Genomic DNA, 25,764 nt, shown 5'->3' on the forward strand with positions numbered 1-25,764 from the left:
GCCCCCGCGGCGGGGGTCTCCCCCGACGCCGCCCGTGGGGAGTTGGAGGGATTCTTCCCCCTCCGGTAATTAGTTAATGAGCGCGGGGAGGTAACGGCTGAGGAGTTGTGTCTGACCCATGCCAATCTGCGCCCTGGGGCTGGCGGAGGTTAATTGCACTAATTGAGGACAGGGCTGGACATGGACTTGCGTGGCCGTGCGTGTGTGAGTGTGCACGTGTGTATTTGGAGGTACAAGCAGGGCGGGGGGTGCGCGCTGGATCACGAGTGTGCACATGGGGCGCAGGGGCGCGCACACGCAGGGCTGCGGGTGTAGCTGTGTGGGTGTGCGTGGGTGTGCGCGGGTGTGCGCTCGTTTGTCCGGCGTTTGGGTGTGTGATTGTGTGCGCAAGGGGGGCTGTGCCAGCCTGTGTACCCGTGGGGGTGTGCGAGTAGGGGTGTGCAGGTTTCTGTGTGCATGCGGGTGTGCGTGCCTGTGTCTGTGCCCGGGGGGGCTTCTGCTCCGTTCCGTGGGTGCCTGTGTGTCTGCGTGTGCGGCGGCGTTGGTGTGTGTGCACGTGTCCGTGTGCTTGTCCGTGGCTGTGCCGGGGGGGGCAGCCCCGTGCGTGTGTGCATCGCTTGCCCCAGGCAGCCGGAGCTGATAATTGTGGTTGTTACTGTGAGCCTGTTAATCCCCCGAATCCCTTTACCTCCTGCTCGCAGGGGATTACAAATTAATAAAAGCAGCTTAGGGGCGGGAGCCTCCAAACACACATATGTTCCTGCCGGACGGCAGCACGGGGACTTTCGCCCGCCCGTGGGGGCAGCCGGGGAGCGGGTCCAGCGCCGACCCCTCAAGCCCCCCGACCTGGCGGCACCCGCTTTGTCCCCGCAGCAACTACTGAGCACCCCTGGGTGCCAGGCTGCCTTACTGCCCCCTCCGGATCCTGCTCAGCGCAGGGCTGCAGGGGCCGACGGCTGGGTCAGGACTGCCCCCTCCGATGGTTCATCTCACCGGGGGACGGGTCCCAGCCTGGGGACAGCTCAGACCGGTACGGCTGGAAAAGAATGCAGGGAGATATTTTGGGAACCAGGATCTGGGGTCCCCCAACTAAAGTACCTAGAAACGTCAGGCTGGAGTTCGGCTGGGGTACGGGGACAGCACGGGTGAAGCATCATCCGTACCGTGCTGCAGAAACACCGGGTACTGCGGCGAGTCCTGCTGTGTACCACCAGCACGGGCTGCGCTTGGACACCTCGACCCTCCCCAGGGCCATGAACAGCTTCTGGGGAGGCAAGTGACGACCCACATAGACTCTTTTAAGCTCAGTTTTATAAGTGGATTTTTAGTCTGATCCTCTAAGGAAGCAGTTTAAGAAAGTGTGTCTGTGGTGGTGGCTCTTCCCTGGTGCACGGGGCAGGGCGGTGGCAGTTGTGGCTCTGCAGGACGGAGGGCAGTGGCCAATGTCCCGCTCTGGACCATCAATGGCACATGCCAGCCCTGCGCAGCCTCATGTTTTCAGCCCCACAGGTCACTCGCACTGTGGCACCATCTCAGCAGGTTTCCACAAAAGCCCCTTTGGCTGATCTCTGCACGCTCTCACACCCTCCTGCTCACCATGTAGCAGCATCAGACCCCGCACCTCTTTAAAACAAGACAGCAGATGTATTACCCTTGGGTGGCAAGGACAGGGCACTCTTCCCCTGCCCCAGCAGGGCCAATGTCTGCGTTTGCCCTCAAGACATTTAGGCGATGAGCCCCTTCTTCAGGTCCCCCTTCAGGGGAACATCACTGTTTTCCAGGCAAGGTCACAGGCCAGCAAGGAAACGCAGGTTTCCCCAGAGAAGTAGGTTGCGGTGCCAGAGTTCAAATAATGTTATCTAGGAGTTTAGAAATCTTATTGATTTCTAAAAATATCTTGGAGTACTTCTGCATGTCGATAAGTCAGTATTTTTAACACATCCCCCACCCCACCTCCTCAGTGGCACCGCAGACGCCAGCAGAAGGTGCAGAAAGATTCAGAAGCAGCCAGTGGAGGTTTGCACCATTTGTGTACGGGTGTATACATATGGCTAATGTGCAAATAATTGGTCAGAAACCCACAGTTTTTCCATCACTCCTGCAAACAGTCACTCACATTTGATAAAGTTACGGGGTAACAGTGAAAGAAATGGAGTAAAATTTACCTGTTCCTGGTACTTTTCAAAATTAAGTACCTACATAAAATGACCAATGTGGTTTGAAATGGACATGTATAAACGCTATCCTTTCGCTGCCATTTACCTAAAAAGAACTTGAAAATATAGGTAAAAAGCGAAAACGCACCACTTTGCCCAAATGTTTGCGATTTATTTTAAACAAGCACATTAGTTTACAGTTTGGTACAAAACGGTCACTTTTCCTTCCTAGAGAGGTATGAGACTGAGTAAACAACCAAACCAACCAAACCAGAATAGACTTGAAAATGTCAAGTTATTGAATAAAAATAAATAAAACATCTTAATTACTGAACTGTTATATTCACTGTTTTCAACACCCAGGACCTCTCCCTAAGCTGGTAGTTCCCACCCAGTTCTGAGCAGGAACAGCAGGACGGATACACCGCTGGAAATTAAAAATTGAGAGTTCTCAGGAATAATATCATTAGGTTTCTTTAGCACTTGCAGCTTTTCTTTCTCTTCTGGTACGTTCCACAGTACTCATTTTTATTGTATATGCAGGTTTAATGTTTCCTCTTTAAAAACATCTGAAGAGCAAAGGCGGCTCCATGAATTACAAAGGGCCAAGAAATCCTTCTCGGAAACGACTGGTGGCAGCACAGTACGATCCACAGATGAAAGCGGCATTGCAGAAACTTCCACGGTACAACACAATACACAAATAAAACCTCCAGGACTGAGGAGATGGCGCTTTGAGGCAATTTTTAAAATGGAAACACTTTGTTTGTAACTCACCCGCCGATAACGCGCCACGGCAGAGCAGCATCGCGCATTCCCCAGCAGACGTAACGTGTCTTCACAGTCAGAGTACAAAAAAGGATGGAATTTGCCATTATAAAAACAGCAAGTAAGAACAAGTAAACCGAGATTTACACAGCGGAATTCAAAGTCAAGAAAACTTTTCCAGACGCAGTCACTACTAGCAGTCAAAGGGAAAGTCTCGGCCAGTGAACTGGTGACAGAGTTAGAGCACCAACACGAATAACCAACATCCTAATTTCATGTTTTTACACTCTTAGGAAACAAAAGACCACCACTGGAGGTTTGAGCATCGGTTCGTTTTGTCATGTTTCCAGCAGGGTCACAGCAACATGAAACTTAATGGTGTGAAACAAAAAAACCCCAAACTTTACTCCAAACCTGCATTTGCTGCTGTTTTAACGGCAAAATCACCTCTACAAACCTTCAAAGCCTTTTGTTTTCCTCTGCAGATGAAAATAAGCAGAATGAGTCAAAGGTAACCAGCTCGGGCCTGTGTATTTGGTGGAGTTGTGAACACCAGCAGTAACAACCGATTTTTCAACTTCTGAACGAGCAACGACACTGGCAGCAGCACGTTCCGCAGTCCCACAGGAACTGGGCCCGTTTGCCAGATCCAATACTTGCTATCCTGCGGTTTTGGTTTTGTGGTGTGGGGTATTTGTTGGGGGGTTTTTTTTGAGAAGCTAAGTGTCCTTGCTTGTTGGCTAATACCAACATCTCCCCAGATTAGGTCACTTAAAAATTGGCCAGTTTTCAGAACTAAATTTGGAAACTCTGGGCTTTCCTCTTAACGAGCCTCCTCCTGGCCCCTCTTGCTGGATTCCAGCACAAAGCGAGAGGCACCAACCAGCCAGCCCGGACCACGCTCCACGACTGGTTCACTACCAATCTAGCTGCTGACGAGTCGTCTTAACATTCAAGCCCAGGTGCTGTAAAGATAATTATAGGGACTCTTAGAAATTCCTAAAGAAAAAAGACCCATGATCGCTCCCTGTGCTAGAACTTTTGAACAGTGAGGGCCCTTAAAAAGCACCAGCTGACTTAATGTCAAAATTAAAGAGATTTTTTGTTAGAGCGCAGGCAGCAGCAGTTGCCCACAGGGGCTCCTGGCTCGGCAGATCCGTGCGTGGCAGCAGGCAGGAGCCGGTCCCAGCCTCCCGGAGAGAGAGCACAGAGTCAAGTTTCTCACATTGGAGCAAGAGCCACAGGGTGCATACAATAAACAGTGACGATGGCTTAAGAAAACCCCAGATAACGCACCTCTATGCACATCAGTGCCCCGTGAATGGAGATTTTTTCCCTCTGACATATGTTTACAATAACTACGGCAGGTTATTACTTTATGTGTATGTTATTTTGATAAACTCAAGGAACAAGGGACAGTAAATCTTTGAAGCTCAATTTTGTTATTCCAATTGGAAGCTGCAGAAAGTCGTGTCAGAAATGTTTAGGTTTGTGAACAAACAAGATTTGATTAAGGAAAAATATCCCCGTTGAGTTTTTGTGCTTTTAGACCACTCTTGTTGTCAGGCTTCAAACTTTTTATGCTAGGGTTTATGATGGAAATAAGAGGAAGACACACTAACAGTATAAATAGAATGAATTGGCCAGGGACTATTTATTCCTTCTCGCATAACAGAAGAGCTAGCAAACATTCAATTAAATTAAAAGTTGCAAATGTAGAATTGAAAGGAAAAGCCTTTTTATATAACATAATTAATCTGTAGAACTCACTGCCACAAGAAAACATTGAGGCCAAAACCTATTAGGATTAACTAAAGATTAGGTAATGGATAACTAGAACATGCTCAATTACATTGGATAGGATTATAAACTTCACTATCCAGGACGTGAATTATCCCCCACAGCTAGGATCAGAAAGGAACTCTATTCCCAATGGTAATTTTATAACTGTTTTCATGGTTTCTTCTAATTGCCGCCAGCCAGGACCCCAGACAGATCCGCAAAGGCAACTGCCACATTCCCAACTGCTGCCACATCCCAGAACAGAGCAGCTCTCGGACTTAACCATTAGTTAAACCCTTCCTGACCCAGAGGAGCACTCCAGCAGAAGCGCAAGAGAAATGGGCTCTTCCAAGTACTCTGCAGACAACTTTGCAGCCAGCAGGTGATACTCTCTGAGAGCTCCGAACTGGAAATACTGAGCGAAGTGTTCACCCCACCTTACAGGAAGAAAAATTACTATGTTGTAAAGGAGTTCTCCAACATCATTAAGAAACTTAGTATTTCCAGATCCGTAAGTTTGTTCTGGCATGTTGACGCAAACAGAGTCTCACTAAAATGGTGTTTCCCTTTACTGGAGTTCATCAGAATTGGCTTCCGTCTGGAAAACACAGTCATTACTGAGCTACTTTTCTGGTTCATAAATGAGCGAGGCGAGTTATCTAATGCTCCGTTAACACATCCAATAGAGGAGCAAGTAAAGCACTGGGTCCGAGTCTGGCCTTGCTTACATCTGAACTCCACTAAAATAGATGACAGCATTGGCAGCCAGAATCAGGCTGCTTATTGAGATACAAACCGCCCCAAAAGTCTCATCCTAGCAGAGACGTACACATCCCTGGCTGGAACGCACGGGAGAATGGAAGACTTACTTGAACATGCAATGCTTTCTATTTAAATATGCAGTGTAAATAATACTTCATAAAGTCACATGGGTTTAGAACTGATTTAATCAGAAGAGAACTCTTGTTTCCTGGAAAAAAAAAAAAAAAAATCAGAATTCTTGCTTCTCCAAATGAAGCAGCCAAGGCAACAGCATAACTGTTCAGTACTCTGGTAGGCAAAAATCAGCTCTGGATAAATTAAAAAAAATCAACAAACAACACACAAACACCTGACTTGAAGTACACAAAACAATATCCAATTTCCTTCTAAAACCAGGCACAGTTGATTGCATAATGTAATGTTTACTCTGAAAATGAGTAAAGGATGTAGGTGGTAAGTCATGGAAAAATCTTAACTGAAAAATGCAATGCTTACTTCAGAGGACATTTTATGATAGCGCTATGTGCCTCAGTTAAAGATTAAGGTCCTCAGAGCGAGCTCCATATATTAAGCTAGAACACTTGTGAAATGACTCGGGAACAAAGAGGTTTTAAACAAAGAATACTGTATATAAAATCCCTGATCATAAATATTAAAGCTGTATCTGGTACTGAACAGCCACACACAATGAAAACTTTGTTTTCAATTTAAACTTCTATACGGATGAACGATAATACTTCACTTTCCACCGTTTAGACCTCATTCGGAAAAAAAAGTACATTATCATTAAAAATAAGGACGATGCTACATACAGTATGACACACAGACTCATGTCTATGTTTGAAAATCCAATCCCTAGGAAAGACACAGCCTGCTTCGTCTCTTTAAGGTTAGCTGCTTCAACTGCGCTTTTACCACTATCTTTGACAGGTCCATGATTTGCTATGAGCTTATCTAACACCTTGGATTCTGAATCTAGTATCTTTTCTTTATCCTGGATCTTATTTTCTCTGTTTCCACTTGTCTTCTTCAGTAGGCTTTTGTCTTTCAGCTCCCTTGTATCTCCCTGTTCAATTTCGCTGGAGTCAGTCTGGCCTTCAGTGTATTTATATAGAATATTTTCACTGTTATAGTGATATTTCATGAACTGTAGAACTTGGGCTTCATTCCAGCTGTGTAATCCTTTAATTTCTTCATGACATGCCGGACAAATGTCTGGAGTTGGCCACTGAACTTTGGGAAATTTCGGATCTTCAGTCAAATCACCTAATTGGGAGGAGAAAAAAACCCATCAGAAGCGAATGAACCAGGAAAGCTGAACCAGATTACTCACTGGAAACCACAGAGAGCATTTTCCACTTATAAGTAATGAGGTTGGCAAAAAATGCCCACAGCACAATAATGTTTGTATTAAACGGAAGACAATCATGAACAGATTTGGAAATACATAAGTTTCCTTATGGACACATCAATTATGTTCTGAAGTATTGCTTCCCCTTTCAAAATACAAACACTAAATCATAAATATTTTCCTTTACTCTCAGTAAAAGCTGTAGTGTTCAAATTCTAATACAACAAGACACAACAATTGCTGTTTTTAAAAGGCATGAAAACACCACCATCTGGGCCTTTCAGGGGTTAACTTGAATTATGGTTCAAAACAAACTGCTCTTTTGCACTCAATACTCTTTAATCCTGAAGCGTGGTTTGCAGCAAGCAGTTTCAAGGCCAAAGAGTTGCAGATATTTTCCTGTTTCTATATTACAAACCATGCCATCCTAAGCTCGCTTTTTCATAGCACGCCTTATAGCAGACTATTTTCAGTACTTTAAAAGCCATTATCATATTTAAGATGTATTTTTCAGCTTGCTTTTTAGCATTTAAACATATAACGTTGTCTTTAACTCGATTTAATTTCAGCATTTCACTCGCTCATAGCCGTGGCTGCCTTTCTGTCTTGATGGCAAAGAGCTGAACGCTGCAGCTGGTGTTGCACTTTGCTCTAAAAAAATATAACATTTTAAACTGTGGATGGAGAGAATTTTTAGAGCAAAAATCTCTACCTGGTCAAAAAAAGCTAATTTATTGCTATTAGTACGCTCACACTTAAAATATTTCAGAAATAAATACAGATTTTATTTATTATTACTTTTATCCTTTTTAAAGGCAGGAAACTTCCCCATGATTTTAAGCAAGATATTGCTCAGGGATTCAAAGGATGCTTAAAAATATTTGTCTCCTTGATATTTACAAGTAAGAGCACAAGTTTGCCTTTCAGATATCTTAAACAAAGATCAGCCAGTAATCAATTTGTTTCAGTAGAGAAAGTAGAAATAAAACATCTTATGGTAAGATTACAAACAAAAGAGTGCATTCTAAAGCAACAGGAAAAAATTAAATAGGGCAGAGCCACACACAACAATCTCACGACCCACACTCGAAGGCTGTGCCAAGGTGTTTTCATTGACCTGTCAAACACGATTCGGATTGAAAGCTATACACATTACCAGAAATACGGATGCAGCTTTTAAGGATTAAAATAAGTCACTGTCCCAAAGAGAAATTTTAGCTAACTTAAAAAGCATAATTTAACATTATTATTTATTCCAGTATGTTTATACTTCTTACTAAAAGGGTATTTTAGCTGGCTGTTGCATCATCTAAATCAATATCTATGCAGGTTTTCCAATAACTTAATGTTCTAAATAAGTATATTGCTCCACTACTTAGCAACTTCCAAGTCAAGAGGACTACCTTTTTCTGTGTTCAACCTGGCAATAGTAACAAACATTGGGGGATGTTTTTATTGAATACCTCTTCATTTACTTTTTTTCTCCTTGGAGAAAGGAGACAAACTCTTTACACTCACAACAGTATTTAATACTTCATAAATCTTGGGAATTCAGCATAACTATAATATAAACACAATACAGCATATTTAAATTGTAACTAATGTTACATTACACAGATCCATAACAGCAGACAGGGATTAAGTGCAAAGAGAAACCAATTTTCTTTAGTGCTTTAGTTACTTGATATCCCCGTAACAGAACGGATTAAATACAACCAGTGTTTTAACGGTACTTTCAGTCTAACTGAAAACATAGCAATCCAGCAGGGGAACAGTAAATTTATTTTATTCAGTTGCTGATATGCTAATAGTTTAGGCTCTTTTACCCTGAGAAAGTCTCCTGGTCAACTATCATTTTATACACAGCTCCTCTCCAGAATAAAATGAAGACATTTTTTAACATCTATTTAAAACTGTTACAGAAAGAAATTTAATTATGTTTTATCCACCAATAAGTAGCTGAACTGTGTTGCTCCCTTTTGAAAAGGCTTTGATTTGTACTCCAGAAAGATCCTCTCATCAAGCAACAAGTGAAATCTCAGAAGAAACAGTATGTTTTCTCAAACATGATGACCTCTCAAACATCTCAAAAATGATGACCTTTTTTCATTATATATCATACAAGATAACTGTTACTGGAGGATAGCGTACCTCGTGTGTTTTTCTCACTCATGCAAAGGTTAGTGTGCTGGGCTTTAGAGTTACAGCTGATTGGGATGCTCTGGGTTTTGCTATAAACACGAGTACCCTTTCTTGTACACCAGTGTAATTGCGGAGTTACTCTTTTGGAGTCAGTATTTAATAAAGGAATGTCAAGCTGGAACAACAGTTACTGTTGTTTTATACTCATGTTATGGAGCCTAATTTGCATTTCTCTTTGTTCAAATGTAAACCACGTCGTACAACATGCCATAGCCTTGTCTTTCAGACACAGCTACCATTGGTGGCTTTTCCTATGCCAGGTCTTCCATACCTGCGAGCCTGTTATTCACAACGTTGTGTTTCTCCCAGAGCCAGAGAACAGCCTTGTCTAAGGTTTTAACAGAATCCATCGACTCTTTAGCCATTTCTTCAAAATGCTGGGCACAAGCCTTGCATCCAAAGAAGTGGTAAATGTATCTCCGCATGATCTGAAGTACTATTTGAGGATTGTCTTCAAGACCTAGGAAGACAGATGACATACATTTAGCACCATCTGGACAAACACAGCTTCAACACAGGCACTTCAACGTACATAAAAGCGAACCATGGGAAAAGTAAAGGAAATGTTGCTACCTTCTTGGTCCATACAAATTTACACCTCCACTTCAGATATAAGAAAATAGCCACTTTTATATTTTAAAGATACCCACAGGACATGTGCCATCACACAGAACCTATACCTCAGCAAGTCACAAAGATATTAGAGGAATTAAAAGCTTCACGCAGTTTTGAGAAGAAATACCGCTCCCCAACAAAATACATTCTTAATATTGTCACTAAGTAGTCGAGGTAAGAAATTTATTTATTCATTGCCAAACAATTTAGTTTCTAATGTAGAGTTTAAAGTGATCTCAAACAGCACATTGCAAAACGTACTGTTTGGCAAGGTTGTCTGGGATATCAGACACAACTACAAGGGAATTATTTCAAACACACTAAGGTTCAAAAAAAATGCTAGGTGAGCGATAGTGTTATTAAAAATGCAAAGTAGCTATTTATACTAAAACATACTAACACATTTAGTCTATATAACTGTCTTCCAAGTTACCCTGAATAGTACATTAAATTAAGAGTTAAAGGTCAAGCTTTACAGCGAAATTCCTCCTTTCAAAGAATATCTTGTAATTTGAGGGGGGAGCAAAGTTAGCTAAATGGAAATCAGACATTCGATTTTTTTCAGAAGCCGATTATAGGAGTACATTTTGAAACTGTTAAAACATGCAAAGTCCCACACTGTCTATATTTCACACAATTCCTCTGGAAGCACAGAATTTCTCCAATATCTTGCCCAATAACTAAATGAGTATTTATGTTACGCATTCACCATTACATTTAGGCTCAGACACTAAGTTATAGTGACCCTACTAGTAAAAAAAACACGAGTCAAAACCCCCCAGATAAGTATTTCACAAGGTGCCTGTGATATCTGTTTGCTACTCCATAACTCAGGTATGACAGAATACCAGAATCTCGTTACAGTTATTAATGCCACGGCTTTTTTGGCAGGCACTGAATGCACATAATAGCTACTTAGCAACATTTGAACTTTCAAGAATAACTCAGGAATTCCTCCTAAAATAAATACAAACACATTATTCGTTCTGTAACATTCACACTTTTACACTAAAGACAGTGCAAGAGAAAAAAAAAATCATTATTTTATTCAAGAGTAAGCTAAGGTCTTTATAGATTGAGAACTTTATCTTGAGCACCTACTGCAACAGCAGGTAGTCCCTACATCTATAAGTGGCTTGAAAACCTGATAAAACTTGTCAAAATCCTAATGGTTTCATCTCTGTCTCACAGATTTTCTGATTCATGCTTAATTGACCTAGTAAATTATGCCAAAATGTACTTACAAACGTACTATACGTCATCACAAACACACACTTGTCAAATGAAACACATTTTATGATGCAGATTGATCAAATTACCGACTCCTGCAGTTGAACACCACTAGCATGAGTAATTTACAACGCAGGTTTTGTAGGTTCTGTAGTAAAGGGTTACGGTGCTTTGCTCACTGTTCTATTCTGGTAGCGAATAACAAACAGTTTGGTCGCACATATGCCCTCTGCGCATGCATTGTTTCTTGGAAAAAAAATCCTCAACAAAACCTATTCAAACTATCAGAGTACCTAATCGTTATGTACATAAGAAATGCATGAAGACTGTCATAAACACCTTTATTTACAACAATATTATATTCCTAAAAATGGTAACAAAAAAAGAGTCTTTAAAGACAAAAGAAATCATTAAAAGCAAACAATCTGTACTCAGACATTCAATATCTGTGATTGAATAGGCATGTATAAATAAAAGCTATGAGATTAAAGCAGATTAAATTACAGTATTAAAAGAAAGGCTGAAAAATAATTTTGTAAAGTTGAAACGAATTTCAGGCAAAACAGTTTTACCATGTGTACTAAAACATGTATTTACAAAAAACCACAACAAACACAATAAAAGTGACTACTAGCAAACAACTCCTTTATGGAGGAAGCAAGATTCATACACAAATTTAATTATATCTGTTCTCTCCCCTGTAACGCTACGCTCTTGAAAATTCATTTTGTGGGGAAGTCTTTCAAGTTCAGTACAGATTAAAAAGAATTCAGATAATTTTTAAAAGTCCTCGAGCCTGTTTTATTCACATCAATAGATCCTATTACCTAAAACCACATTTCTTATAATTAAGCATGCTCAGGACTAGATTTCTAGGATGGTTTTATACATCCTCTAATGTCAGCAATTCTGCTCAGACTTCCTTTGGATTCCCTTATGCTGATCCCACTGCAGATTCAAATTACACCGTTCAACATTAAAACATGTCAAATATAAACCAATAAAAACATTATATTAAGAAAGCCATAGCAAGTTCACACTGACTGCCAGATTCTGCAAGCAGAGGAAACTATCAAGAAAAATACATCTGCTTTAAAAAGAAAACAAACAATTGCAAAATGGCTCATTTTGTTTGTTTTTCTTTTATCAGCCCAGAGATGAATCTTCTATTAACATCTGCCATGTATCATCGTGTAATCCTCCTTTTCTCTTTCCTCCCAAACTACTGCAATTCAGGGTAACCCTAATCTTTAAAGTGGACAAGAACCATAAAACCCTACCTGTGGTGGGAAGGATTAGGGAGTACATCATGCTTTTTAGTAGATGGGATTTAAACAAGCAATAAGGAGAGGAAAACCTCCCAAGACATAATCCGACAGTCTCAGACTGACCCAATTCTTTCGCCATAAGAAGTGATCATCACATATTTGTCCCAATTTAAATCAATGGTTAAGTGTGCCAAAGAGTTTTCAGGTTCTACAGTGTATTTTTAACTTCAGGCTGACTAGAGCTCACGCCTGAAACATGGGAGCAATTTAAGATGCTATTTTGTATAGATAAATACTAAGAACATTTTTACTTTTTAATTAAAACACAGAGGGACAAAAGGGGAAATTTATGCATGATCCTGTTGAACAGCTAATACATCACCCACTACAAAAAACCCCAAACTCACCAGGCAGAGCACAGTACTAAATTAAAGGCATTCAAGGTACTGTCCCATGAATAACAAACACAACAAGAAAAAACAAAGAGAGAAACAAAAAACAACAACAGGATGATTAGCTATAAAAAAAAAAATCCCTATTCTGCAAGAGATTCAAAATTAATAATTGAGACATTTCACTGTGATTGCAAGTAATGCTGGACAAATATATGTATCCATAATTTGAAATAATCAAATAAATTTTTTTTTTAAACATACAATCAGCAACTGACAAATTGCAAATTTCTGAGTTTAATGGTCTAGTAACATTCTGTCCTAGCATTCTTATATTCCTTGGAAAAGACATTAAAAAGGCTTTAAATGAAAACTAAATAGAACTATAAGCACTGTCCTAGCCAGAATAAAAACATATGAAGCCAAATATTTTCGCATTAGTAATTCTATTGTGTAAGGAAAATGGATTATGTATCCAGCACGTTTCTTAAATAGGAATCATCACCAGAATATAAACACTCTACTTCACAAGATGCTGCAAGTCTAAAAATAAGCAATTTTACAGAGTGCTTGCAAATTAGTATATCACCGCAGAGATTAATGGGCACTAGGTACATTCAGCTGAAAAAAACCCCAGTCATAACATTCAGTATTTAAGAAATAAAATTACAGGATTGGCTAATGGTTGTACAGCTTTTATAGCTACTAAACTGTACAGTGAGATATTATTCTTCTCAAATTAAATTAACCATGCAACCTGAGCAATCTTCATCCCTCTTCAGATAGTTCAAAATTTCTTTGCTTGAAATTCTCTCCTCTTTCCGCTTTACTGCTCACATCTTTAAGGCCACATACTTTATTTACCACATATCTAAGCGAGGACAAATGGACACGCTTTCATTCAAAGCCTTCCCGCTGCAGTAAAGCTAGGCTCTGACCCCTGCTGGTACGAACCTGAAAGCTGAGCCTCCAAAGCCACTGTCCGCCACCAACGTATTAGTTGAGTATTTACACACTGAAAAAATTCCACTAATCCATTACTTTTTCTATACCATGGCAGAACTGCTGCACGTATTTGCTTTGTCCTTCAAGTGTCTCGCGTAGCTGCTGCTTACCTGTATTAAACAAAGCTTTTGGTCGCAGCGCAGCTTGAACAGTTAGAGTGTGAAACAGCTTCCAAAGGGAACAGGTATAACCTCTCAACTCCGGTCTGCTGCCCTGACATCCGACCCACTGAACTTTTTTAGTGAGAAATATCCCAGAAATCTGAAAAAAAAAAAAAAAAAAAGTATTTAAAATATACGCTGCTCTAGGACCTAAATTCACTGCTGAACATAACAGCAGTCACAGTTGATCCTACCTTGAAATTGAGGTGATCCACAAATAAAGAACAGTAAATGACTCTCTGCACCTGTTGCTAATGAATTCATGCTTAAGACAAACACATTTTAAATTTATAACAATCCTTAAGTCTGAGATACTCTGATGCACCATTACAAAACTCATCCCTCTTGCAAACGTATTACATGATATACAACATACAGTCACTGGTAAAGAGTATTTTGGGAAACTCTTCAGGAATAATGCCCATTTCAAAGGGTAAATTTCCCATCGCTTAAACTCAGACCTTCAAGAGAATCCTGCAGGCACAGCAAGCAAGGGCAGCTCAAAAATACCTGCTGGGAATCTTGCGTCATTTGAAGCTGACGTTAGGGAACACGTATATGTTAGCGATTGCTTGCTCATTGTAAAACTGAGACAGGATTGTGTATTTCAGTTCTCTCATTTCAATTCCTTCATGTGGATTTTTTGTTCTGGTAATGATTTCACTTTATTTTCATTTTAACCTTCTTATAACTCCATTATGACTGAGGGACCATCAGTAAGTGATGTCTTAGATTTATATAGAATCCTATCCTTTACTAATGCTGTATTTTATGCTGGAAACTACTAACAGCTTACCCGCATTTTGTTGTTGACCAGATCTAGGATAGCATCATAAGGGATTTTGTCTAATGGAAGGCTCACCAGCCACTCTTGCAAGGTCTCTAACAACTTGACCACAGGCTGACGGCCAGGAAAAAGCTGAGGAAAAAAAATAAGAAGAAAACACTCATACTTTAAAGCACAAATCTCATTAGCAGCAGGACACTTTTATCTTTATCTAAATGTGTTTTTCCTGTCTTTAAACTGCTTCGGATTTTCTTCTGTTATGATCAAATTAATTACTTGTTCTGCTTTCCATAAAAAGCTGTCTCACACTAACTTCTGCTTATAAAATTTACCAAGTTGCATGCACAAGATGTTAATGAAGCCACTCAACAGCAGGCAGAAATGCTACAGAACAACTTTTGGCAGATAACAGAATTTTGCATTAAGGTAATTCAGCTCAGAAAGGAGCATAAAACCTAAGTTTTATGAAATCCTATGAAATCCTTCTCACTCTTAGAAAGTTAATGACAAAAATTAGTTCTTATAAATATTGGTTCAGATTCCTGTAAGTGTAGATGATGGTTATCTAGAAGAGTACCTTCCCTTTCATATGTGTAATAGTGATTCCCAAAGTGATTTAGAAATAGTGACTCCCTTAATTTGCAACTTAAAGAAGTCAGAGTCTGACAGATGAGTGTGTAAATCAGAGGTGACGCCATTATTTTACACTATAAATGGTATCTTGCTTTAGTGATGGTTGTAATTACTATAGAATTAAGTAGAGTATGCATACCATCCTCTAATTACCCTTCCAGAGGGAGCAGTATTTCAACAGATGGGGAAATAAAGTCCTCCTATCTGCTACATTAAATACATAAAGCAATTTATGACAGAACACACTATACATGTGCACGTCTCTCTGCAGCCACTGTCCAACTATCAATAATATTTCCAGTTCCTAGACCACTTACTTGATACCACGCAAATCTAACTCCCTTTTGCTAATTGTATTGTATCTAACACAAGGGGCTGTATGCGTTGTTTGGACTCAAAAGACAACTCTTAAATAGTCTGTAAAAAACCAGCACACCTCTGAACTACTGACTGTATACTATAATTGCACTTACTCCTGTCTAGGAGACGATAGTATCTCAGGTAGGTATCAGTCTCATCAAGGATTCAAAAAACAATGGACTTCTGCACCGATTGTAAAAAAACCCTAGTTCTACAACAACGAAAATTTCCCCAGTATGGAACTAGAAACCTTCATCACTTAGGACTTATCATCACTATAAATGCTGTTACACAGGAGGATAGTATAAAAAGTGTCCTAAGGGAAACACCTGAGAATCACGAAGGAGAACGCTGAGGAAAGTATTAGGTGACAAGAGAATGCAAACAGAGGACAGCAGTCCCCATGCGTGCAATGGCAGTCTGGAGATGAGCGCACAACTGAAAGAGAGCATTCCCCATTTACGCACTAATAGCCAGGGAAGCAAATGACATCAGCTGGCCAGGAGCCATCAGGAAGACCAGAGGGTGTTTTAGGGATAATATGATGGAAAGATTACCACTACACTTTCTTAAAGAAATGAGGCCAGCTAGAGATTTCTGACCTCTGATGGCTGCAGGGGGCGGGCGGGGGGGCGAGAAACAGTCTGTCTGATTTTCAGATAAATCCAGATATTTGGAAATAGTTCGTATAGGCCTTATTATTCCCTTAAATAGCTATTGATTCACTTTCTTTAAAATAAAACAAAGCATTAGCTGCTTAGTAAGTAAATCTAAAGAGACATTGGTCATTTCAGTAGGCTTACTTTATAAAGTTAAATTCTTACTTCTTTTTTTAAGTCATATCACATTATTTTACATATATTGTCCCTTCACTCAAATGTAGTATGTAAGCATCTTTATTTTTTAAATACTTCATTATATTCAATACCTCAATTATTTTGAAATACCCAGTTAAATTCAATACCTCAATTATATTAAAAATTTAGACAGAAGTTACTAGTATCTCTAAACAGAACACCATTTGTCAACTATGCTTTAACGAAATCCAAAAGTCAAGAATGAAAGACAAAGGTTTTTTTAATCCCACTCAGTTACAATAGCTACTTATCCTGAAAATCTGATAAATGGACTATATTTACAGTGTTTGTTCAATATGCTGCAGAGTACTTAAGCTTTATTTAATTTCAAGCCCTCTAAGATTAAATTAAAATGCATTTCAGCCCTGTAAGTATGTCAGAACAGCATACAATAACTCAAAAATAACACTTAAAGAAACCCACAAAACTAGTTTTTGAGGCTAGTGAGGAAGCATATATTTAAACATTCGGAAAGACATTTTGAGAGACTTATGTCACATAATAAATTTTATGTTAGAGTCACTTTATTCTTACAAATAATCAAAGACTAGAAGTGTATACCTTGGCAGAGACGGTAACAAAATCCTTGAAGGTCTTCAGCTCAGCTCCCTCAAGTGTCTTGTGCGTAGCAAGCTCTACCCTGAGCAGGTAATGCAATCCCGACTCAAGGTCAGCCATGTACAGCTTAGATCTGAAACACACATATATAATGTTATAAAGTGGCAGGTTTCTTTCGCTCATTTTCTCACCAGTCATGAAGGTAAAATTGATATATAGTAGGTGTCATTAAAACCTCAACATTTGCCACTCTGCAGTGATTGCAGTATATCCCAGACCAGTAAGGGAAGACACAGCAGTCAGTTCAGGTGCTTGGTATGGCGAATGTCAAGTTCAATGAGTTTCACCATACTCTCCAGAAAGAGTAATTTTATGTCAATTTGTTCAGAGTTTAGACAAATGTAGCATAGCCACACCCAAGAACTTCTTTTATATTTGACTAAACATTTTGCCTCCCAGCCCGTTTTGCCTTGTAATGAAATTATAACCCTGACATTGTCAGCAAGGAAATAGCTAGTGTAAAGAAATTATAGCTTCTCTTCAGCTTTGACCACAAATAGAACAATTACATGCTACAAAAAAAGGGAGACTTTTGTTGAACAAAAGTAGATTATACACAGAGCAGAAGTGCAAACAAGACTGAAAAAGGTCAATGTTGGAAAGAACTGAATCTAGAAATCCTTTCCCAAATGCAGTAGTTTTACTGTAGGTTCTTTGCACACAAGTTTAATGCTCAATTTTAATCACACCAGCTCTTAAGATAGAATTAGGTACCTTATGACAGGTACAAGTAAAACAAATGAAAGATTTTAAGAGTTCCTTCTCACAAACAAATATCTTCATAACAAAAAAAAAAAACACTTTACAAACTATAAACGCATCATGTAAACCACCCTACCTTTCAATGCTTTCAGAGTACAAACTTTAGACAGTATGATACAGAGCAATGTAAGTGAAGAAACAAAAGTTCACATAGTTAACACTTCTTGTAAAGTGATTTACAGCAGTATTATTTCTAAAACAAACAGAATTTAAAAAACAATAATTCAAGAAACTGGCTGGCCCCACTTCCCAAATAAAACACAGGAAATAACATATTAAAATGCAGAATAATCTATATTCTTAACAATTCAAACTACAGACTTACTCTGAATTTATCTCCTTAATAACGTACTCGCTTAAATTTTAAAAACCAGCAAAATTCTGCTTCAAGTTTCTTAAGTAAAGAGACATCCATATGAATGCATGAGGTTCTCCCAAAGGATCCTATTTAGAAGCCACTTGGACTGGAGATTCATATCAACAAGATTCTGTCTTGCTGGAAAACAGCTCAATTTAACCAAGTTGTTTTGATAACAGAATGTTTCATATAAAATATTTTATAATAGTCGTTGAAAGAAGATGACACTAATAGTGTCTACGAAAGGAAAATAAGTACCAAATGAAAGCACTCAGTCCTACATCTTTTCCATCTAAAGATGCTGAGGGATTATCCCTCTGCAAAGCCTTTGCATCCTTCTCTCAAACAAAGAGGGAAAGAGGGTGAAGATAAACCTTACCGGATTTTGTATGATAAACATCTTTTACAGTGACTTTAGTATTTTCTATTATACTTGCATTTGACAAGCACTTTTTAGTGGGCACTGCTTCGCTATTATACACACGGAGAATTCTCATTTTCTACAGCAAAGTTATAACTTGTTATTTTACTATTTGTTTTTTCACATCAATTACTTGAAGTTTTCCAACAATTCAAAGCAGTAATCTATACCCCAGGTAATGGGAAATGAGTCCTTGGCATTTTTAAGTCAATTAAGTATTAAGCAATGCTTTTGGAGAAAAACATTCCTTCCATAGCAGTGCAGATGCTTGCTGCTAAAAAACTAATACTGGCAGTCCTCAATAATTTTACCTCTGAATTGTTTGAAACACTGCTCACAATTGTAAAGAAGTTGTAACCTTGATGCTGGAACTGAATTAATTTACAAGTATTACCTGAATATATTGAGAAAAGGATGAAGTTGAACCAACAGCTTCGACGCCATAATTTCTGCAGCATTAAGCACGAACGCCTTTAATTTTACTCAGCAGAAGAATGCAGATCATTCAGTAGTGACCAACCTATTCAACTCAAGGTGCATCACATGGGATGGAATTTAGAATTATGCTAGGATTTGATAATAAATTACAGCACACCTTCCCACATAGCAAGAAAAAACTGCAAGCAAATTTTAATAACCAAGTATTGATCTGAAAATCGAGGGTATCACTTACTTATCAAACTCCTTCCACACTTTGATTTCTGTACTTTCCTCTTTGTTTTCTTGAACAGGTAGCTGAAGTGGCAAAAGAAGTTTTTTTCTTACGCCTGGCAGTGACTTTAAATATGAAGAAAAAAAAGACCGTAGAGGCTTCAAACTGCATATAAATGGACAAAGTAAAGATTACTTTTAATATCAGACTGAATGAATACCCAAAGCAAATTAGTATATTTATAAAATAAAATATTCACTTTATGTTTTACAGTCCTAGTGCAACCTGTTATGTTTTGACACAAAGTGAAATGAAATATTGTTCACTTTTGGAATAGTAATAATAATAATTTGGATTAGTGGTTGGAAATTCCATTCAAAATAAGAACACATCATGTTCATTAAAACGTCAGTTTGCCTTACACCAGCCATGTGCACATGGATCAAGTATTCTGACTTAGGAGCAAGTTTTTTTAAGAACTTTGATGCTTTGTTAATTTTTTTTTCCACTTTTATTCCACAGTGTTTGCCTTTCAGAAGTATCACAGTAATAGGTTAAAGCCACAAATAAGCAAAAGTGGTAAGCAAAAGTAATATTAGGCCTCTTATTATAAAATAAAGGTAACAATATTAAATGGTTCATTAAGAACAACCATCTCATTGCTCCCAGCATATCAAACTCCATATAACAACCATTGTATTAGAGCTTTTATTTCCACTTGGAAACACTACTTCAAGTCATCTGCTTCACAAGTGAGTTTTGTCAGCAGTATAAACTTGTTATTGTAGTCTAACATCACAAGGGATATAATTAGCCACCACACCATTTTGGCTAATCTTCCCTGCTATCCGATGAAGTCTAACCTCCACTGGCATAACCCATGTTTGTGCATTACAAGCGCTCACAAAGACTAAACAAGAACACCAGATTATTTAATAATTGCTAGCGAGTGCTCAAGACAGGCAATTTTCAAACACAGGAACAGAACACGCAACTTCAGTCAGTACAATTTACTGATTACATGCCAGGACACAATGTCATTATATACATGCAAAAGAAGGTTATAGAATAATTTACTTCGTATGAAAGGAAGCTATGGAAATTCTTTTTATAGCTTAAGCGAACTTCCCCGTATTCCTCAGATAACTACTTACTTGTTAATTAATCCATGGGACCCATTTGTATGTATCAGATAGCACGAAGGGACTGAGATAATACCAAGTTTCTCAAGAAAAGGCTTATCAAAATTCAATGCTCTCTTTACAACTATGTTTTCATACTGGATCAAGTCTAAGATAACCTGGATAATGAAAAGATGACATGAATTATACATTGTTCAAGGAATATCCAATCTCGTAGGGCAAGACATAAAAATAGGTGAAGTGCATCATCCTTTAAGAGTCTCATTAAGCTGTTCACCAAGGAAGCACATCTACAAGTATTCCGTGGACACTAACAATTTCAGTTAAAGAAGATTTACCATTCTCTGGAAATTATTTACTCCTATATTCTGGTTTTTTTTCTTGGTATACTGTTCTTTTCCCTTTGAAGTCTAACATCTGAAGAAAACATAAGAATGAATGATAAAATGTCCTCATAAACCTAAAATAGCCCAGATGATATTCCAAAAGCACCAACAGGTTTATGTTTCACTTTATATATATGACTCTAAAGGTAAATTTTCAGGTAGCGAAGAAACATTTATTTGGTCCCACTACTTTAGGGAATTCTGATGTCAAAGTCCACGACTTAGAAAAGATTTAAGGGCTTACAGGAGCTAAGGCTTTGCCTTGCAAGCCCTGCCAAATCAAGCCGCGTAGTCTATGGCGCCACAGCACCCCGGCTGTTCAGCTCTTTTTCTTTACCAACGCCGCAGCAGAGACTCCATATAGGAATAGATGCCTATATCTCAAAAGTTCCAGCTCACAGTCCAGCATGTTAGCTCAAACCAATCTTCATCAGCTGTTTAAACATGCCGCTGGGCTTTTGCACTAGAGCAGCTGGGAGTGGGCACAAATTTCTTTGCAAGGTGTAAACTTCATCAAAGAGCGAAGGCAGCAGAAGCTGGTAACATCAGGGTGCCTCAAACATTTTCCAGGACTCAGCTATCAAAGTTCTTTGCCAACTCTGATGCTTCTATTTCTTTTTTTCTGTTAGTTTCACAGTTTCCATTATGCTTTTCCCTTTCAGGTGAATATTATCCTTGCTACATTTCCCCTCACTTTCAAATTTGTAATTTAAGAGACCTTCCTTTCATCAGCGATAAATGCATGGTCTTCCTTTCATCATCTCTTGTGACTTCTATCAGATTTGTCCATATTGTCTTATACTGTAAACTTGAAAACAATGTTATTTTCTATTTCACTAAACTATTCTATAAAGCAAAAATACTACATAACATTAGCAAGTATTTTTTCTTCTGAAAGCAGACTCCACATTCTGTTAATCAGATGACACTCAGTCTTTCCCTGTAACTGCCAGGTAATCAAATTAAAGTGAGTGCGATAAAATGCCAAAGAACTTTATAACCATCACCTTTCTTCTCTTCAGTAATGCCCGCCTGTTTCAGCACAGCAGCTTCCAGAAAACAAATGTCTGGAAGCAGCCTGCTTCTCAAAGAGATTCTTGCTTTTGGCAGCACAGCCTCCTCCACTTATGCAACTGGGCCATCTCAGCATCAGATCTAATTAGAAACATTTCACAGACATTGGATGTTTCTACACAGATTATGCCTAGATAATTATGCAATTTATTTTCTTTACTTATCCTAGATCTTGGCAGGAAGAGAAAAGTAACAGTTGTCTAAGCTAACCGCAGGCTCATTAGGTGGTAAAATGATGCCAAATCAAATATTTTATTGGGGGGGGGGGGAGTGGGGGAAGCAAAAAACCAAAGACTTCCACTGCCTCAGTGCCTCAGAGCTGTGAAAATAATTTTATGCGATCATTTTAATTTAGAATATAACTTCCTAAAACCTATACATGAAGAAAGAGAACTAGAGGATTTAGATTATTATAAACAGTTGAAATCATAAAAGCTGCCCAGAAGAATCGATATTATGAATGGTTCTCTAGCAGTAACAAAACAATAACATCATCTGACAATATTTCTGTTGCGATCTTCCGAACAGACAGAAAGACGAGAGAATTGTGCTAACAATCAAACTGATAAATTAATCTTCCACTAAAATGTGAATGGAAGAAGTTAACGTGACATCTCATTCATCTGTAAGCAAGTTCCTCTTTGTGACTCAATACAACAGCCCTATATAATTCCTTGACTTTCTGATATCTCAAATACGCACAACCTGCCATTTATAGCCCTTTAATTCAGCCATATAATCAGAGATTTTGTTGCTTGGCTAAATAACACAAAACTCAGCTGTGTTATGATAACATTCATTCATATTCATTATATCATTCATAAATCGTACATTACCTCTCGTCCAACATAGGAATTATTACTTTCAAACACAATGGCAGTATAATGATGGTTGTTCTTGTCAAAGAGAGAAGTAATCTCACTGGACCTTTTAAGAAAAGAGAAGTTATTTAGCACAGGTAGAGTGCCACTGATGGAATTTCCTTTTATGATCTCATAGCAGAACTGATAGTAAGGAAAAACGCTTACTTCATCTTTAGTAGGACCTCCTACATTTTATTTAATTAATACAGTAAGCGTACATCAGCCATATTTTAAAAAGGAACTTACGGAACTGGATCCAATGGCGGGCAAGCAGGTGGTCTCAACTCTTGGGAATGGTTCTGTAAGAAGTCAATCATCATCTGACGAACTGTTTGCAGCTCCCGATCTGCTCCTGCTGAGTACAGGTTAACAAAAAAAATACAGCACTTCAGAAAAGTGGGAAAAAATTATTCACATGCAGGTTTTCATACACTCTCATGCTTTTCTCTGTCAGGTTTTTGTTTTAAGTTTGAACTTAAAAAACAGAATACTGTTTGGCTGAAGAACAGGGACCAAGGATTTATCTGTAGGATATGAACGTTGAGATGAGATCACATTTGAAAGCTGTCATCCCACCCCAAAATTAATAAAAGCTCAAGACTTTTCCAAATCTAACCATCTGCCTGCCTTGATGATTTTCTCTTCAAAGAACGCTTCATTCTAAATCTGTGCTCACTTTCACAATAGTTGGTGTGGGCAGCTTCAGTAGCTTTTTTGCAATAAATATATTCATCGTGCGTTAAAAACTGCAAAGGTGTACCATTCTTACCCAATGGGCAAGGTGAGGTTACAAACCCACATAACAATATGAGGAAATAACTGAAGTGTGAGAATATTTTATTTTCTTTAAAACAAATCAATTAAAAAGCAGCAGCTCTCACAAATGCCAAGAAGTAACAGGTACAACTAGAATCTGCTCCTACATGAAGGGTTAATGGTGCAGGTGGTCTCTCTTCTGACCTCTGGCCTTTTAAACGTTAATCCATTGAAAAAGACAACATTACTTTTGTCCCCAGACAAACCACCTCAAGCTGCGATCCTGTCAGACACACAGGATAAGCCTGTTTTCAGTTAGTCAACATCTGAATAGGGGTTCTCCCAATGAGATTCAGGATGCCTGGAATGTGGCTGACAGATCAAAAAGCACCAGAGTCAAGACTGAGCAAATTGGATCTCATGCTGATGAGGTGTGTGGTGGAAAAAAAGGAATTTTAAAAAATTATCTAGCCATTTGTGAAAATTAAGAACTACATTTAAAAAAAATGAGTGCAAGCACTAACTTCTTGAAGAAATGTTTTGCCTGTCTATAATTCCGCCCGACATTCCATTTTCATACAGTACTTGTAATATCATATCTTAAAGAACTATTTACTGTCCATCCTATCTCTAGCTGTCTAAACTAATTGACAGGCAAAGGGATTTTGCTTATTGTATGACACAGTCCTGGCTGATAGGATAACTGCTTTGGGGGATTTCTTACGGTAGGATATTCTTACCTTTGTAATTTTCTCCAGTAGTAAACTGCTTTGTAAATGCTTTGAAGTACTAGGTGGGAGGAAAAAAAAGTATTATCACTTTGAAAAGAACTCACTATATCAGACAAAAGCTCAGTTTAGAAACAAAAACAGCTTTCAAGAGTTTTTACTTTTTACAGCTGTCATTACAAATCATTTTTATCTATCTGTTCAGAAGGCAGTTTTCCCTCTTAGCCTGTGAGTTCCAAAGACCTGCTTCTCAACTATGTGAGGGTGGCTCATATGTACCAGTTGAAACTCTGATACGCAATAAAGCCAACATTTAAAAGAAAAATACTGTAATGCATAATTCAATACTGTGTATCGATCCATTACTGCAAACATTAACCCAAGTATGAATTAACTGATTACCAAATCAGTACTAACAACTGTGTACATACTTAGAACACTTAAGATTTTCTCAACTCCCTCCAGTGGTTAAACAGGATATAAAATGGAGCCTGACTGCCTTCTGCTATAAAAAAAATAAGAGTGCATTCCAATTTACACCCAAAACTTTAAAGATGAAAAAAAACCACAACCACCCACAGGGTGGGGTTTCTATTAAGGGTAGAACATCACAAATTCTACAGTGAAATGTCTCCTGCTCCCTCTCCTGTCATAAGAAACACATATTCAACCCTCTCCATCCACGACATCCTGCTCACACGGTTAATAATGCGATTGTACAGATCGACAGAGACAGGGAAGTTAAAAGTGGCACTTAGACCTGGAAATGAACAATGGGAGATACTTTTGGCAAACAACAAAATCCCTTTTAAAAGCCAGTTTAAGCAAGTTACAAAATTGATTAGAAAAATAGTGAAGGATCAATCACAGGTAAATTTTTAATTGGTCATGAAATCAGCTGATTTGAATTGAATTGATACAATTGAAATGTATTATCTTTACTTTCACATAACAAAACTAAAAACACTATTAATAACCATGAACATTTGAATTTGAAAAATATTTACACAAACTGTTATTATCTATTGAATATATTACAACTAGGTGTATATAAATGTTAACAATATAGCTCCTTCTAGAATGGTATCTTCTTTCAAGAAGAGCTTTTCAGATTTAGAACTGAGGAGCGAATTACTGCTATGAATAACTGCATCAGCTATTGCATTCAGTGAGAAGAAACAGAATTAATCTTTTATCAACCCTGCAGCTTCCTAAGCAAAAGTAAAGAAAAAGTCCAGCTACAGAACAACTAGTTACACGTAACATTCTGTGCAAGCAACTTTGTTAGGGTTTTAGTTACTATAAAGCATGTATTATTTACCTAAGGCAATATATTAGGCCACTTACCCTAAAAGTCGGGTAATAGTGAATACCATATTCTTTGCACGTCTCATAGTTCTCTTCTTCCCCACAATCCAGCACGCCAACTCTAATTGCAGATTCCCAGTCTGAAAACAAAGATATCTTTCAATTTTTGGCAGAAGTGATCACGGATCCCAGCTGATAAATTGCCCTGCTGCCCATGGAAGTCAACAGCAGTACTCCGATAGATTCCAATGCCAGAAAAATCAAGCCCACAGTCGATTCTCATTTGCTATTCATTTCTATCCTCAAGTGTAATACAATCTACTGATTTTTAAAATAACTAAAACCTCCCTGTTTTTTTTTTTTTTTC

General features: G+C 38.5%; 1 protein-coding gene across 1 annotated transcript in view; it reads right to left on the reverse strand.

The window, feature by feature from the left end:
- Positions 1-2,318: 2,318 nt before the first annotated feature.
- QSOX2 (quiescin sulfhydryl oxidase 2) overlaps positions 2,319-25,764 on the reverse strand; it is a 28,066-nt gene continuing 4,620 nt past the window's right edge. The window contains exons 2-12 of the mRNA XM_063353245.1: positions 25,437-25,537; positions 24,102-24,150; positions 22,852-22,957; positions 22,579-22,669; positions 20,295-20,440; positions 19,162-19,305; positions 16,891-17,020; positions 14,489-14,611; positions 13,642-13,792; positions 9,293-9,481; positions 2,319-6,734 (exon numbers count right to left, since the gene is read on the reverse strand). Coding sequence (XP_063209315.1) covers positions 6,184-6,734; positions 9,293-9,481; positions 13,642-13,792; positions 14,489-14,611; positions 16,891-17,020; positions 19,162-19,305; positions 20,295-20,440; positions 22,579-22,669; positions 22,852-22,957; positions 24,102-24,150; positions 25,437-25,537 — 1,781 coding nt within the window. The 3' untranslated portion in view covers positions 2,319-6,183. The remainder of the gene's footprint in view (positions 6,735-9,292; positions 9,482-13,641; positions 13,793-14,488; positions 14,612-16,890; positions 17,021-19,161; positions 19,306-20,294; positions 20,441-22,578; positions 22,670-22,851; positions 22,958-24,101; positions 24,151-25,436; positions 25,538-25,764) is intronic.

This window comes from Chroicocephalus ridibundus, chromosome 15, assembly GCF_963924245.1.
Source record: "Chroicocephalus ridibundus chromosome 15, bChrRid1.1, whole genome shotgun sequence".
Lineage (NCBI taxonomy): Eukaryota > Metazoa > Chordata > Aves > Charadriiformes > Laridae > Chroicocephalus > Chroicocephalus ridibundus.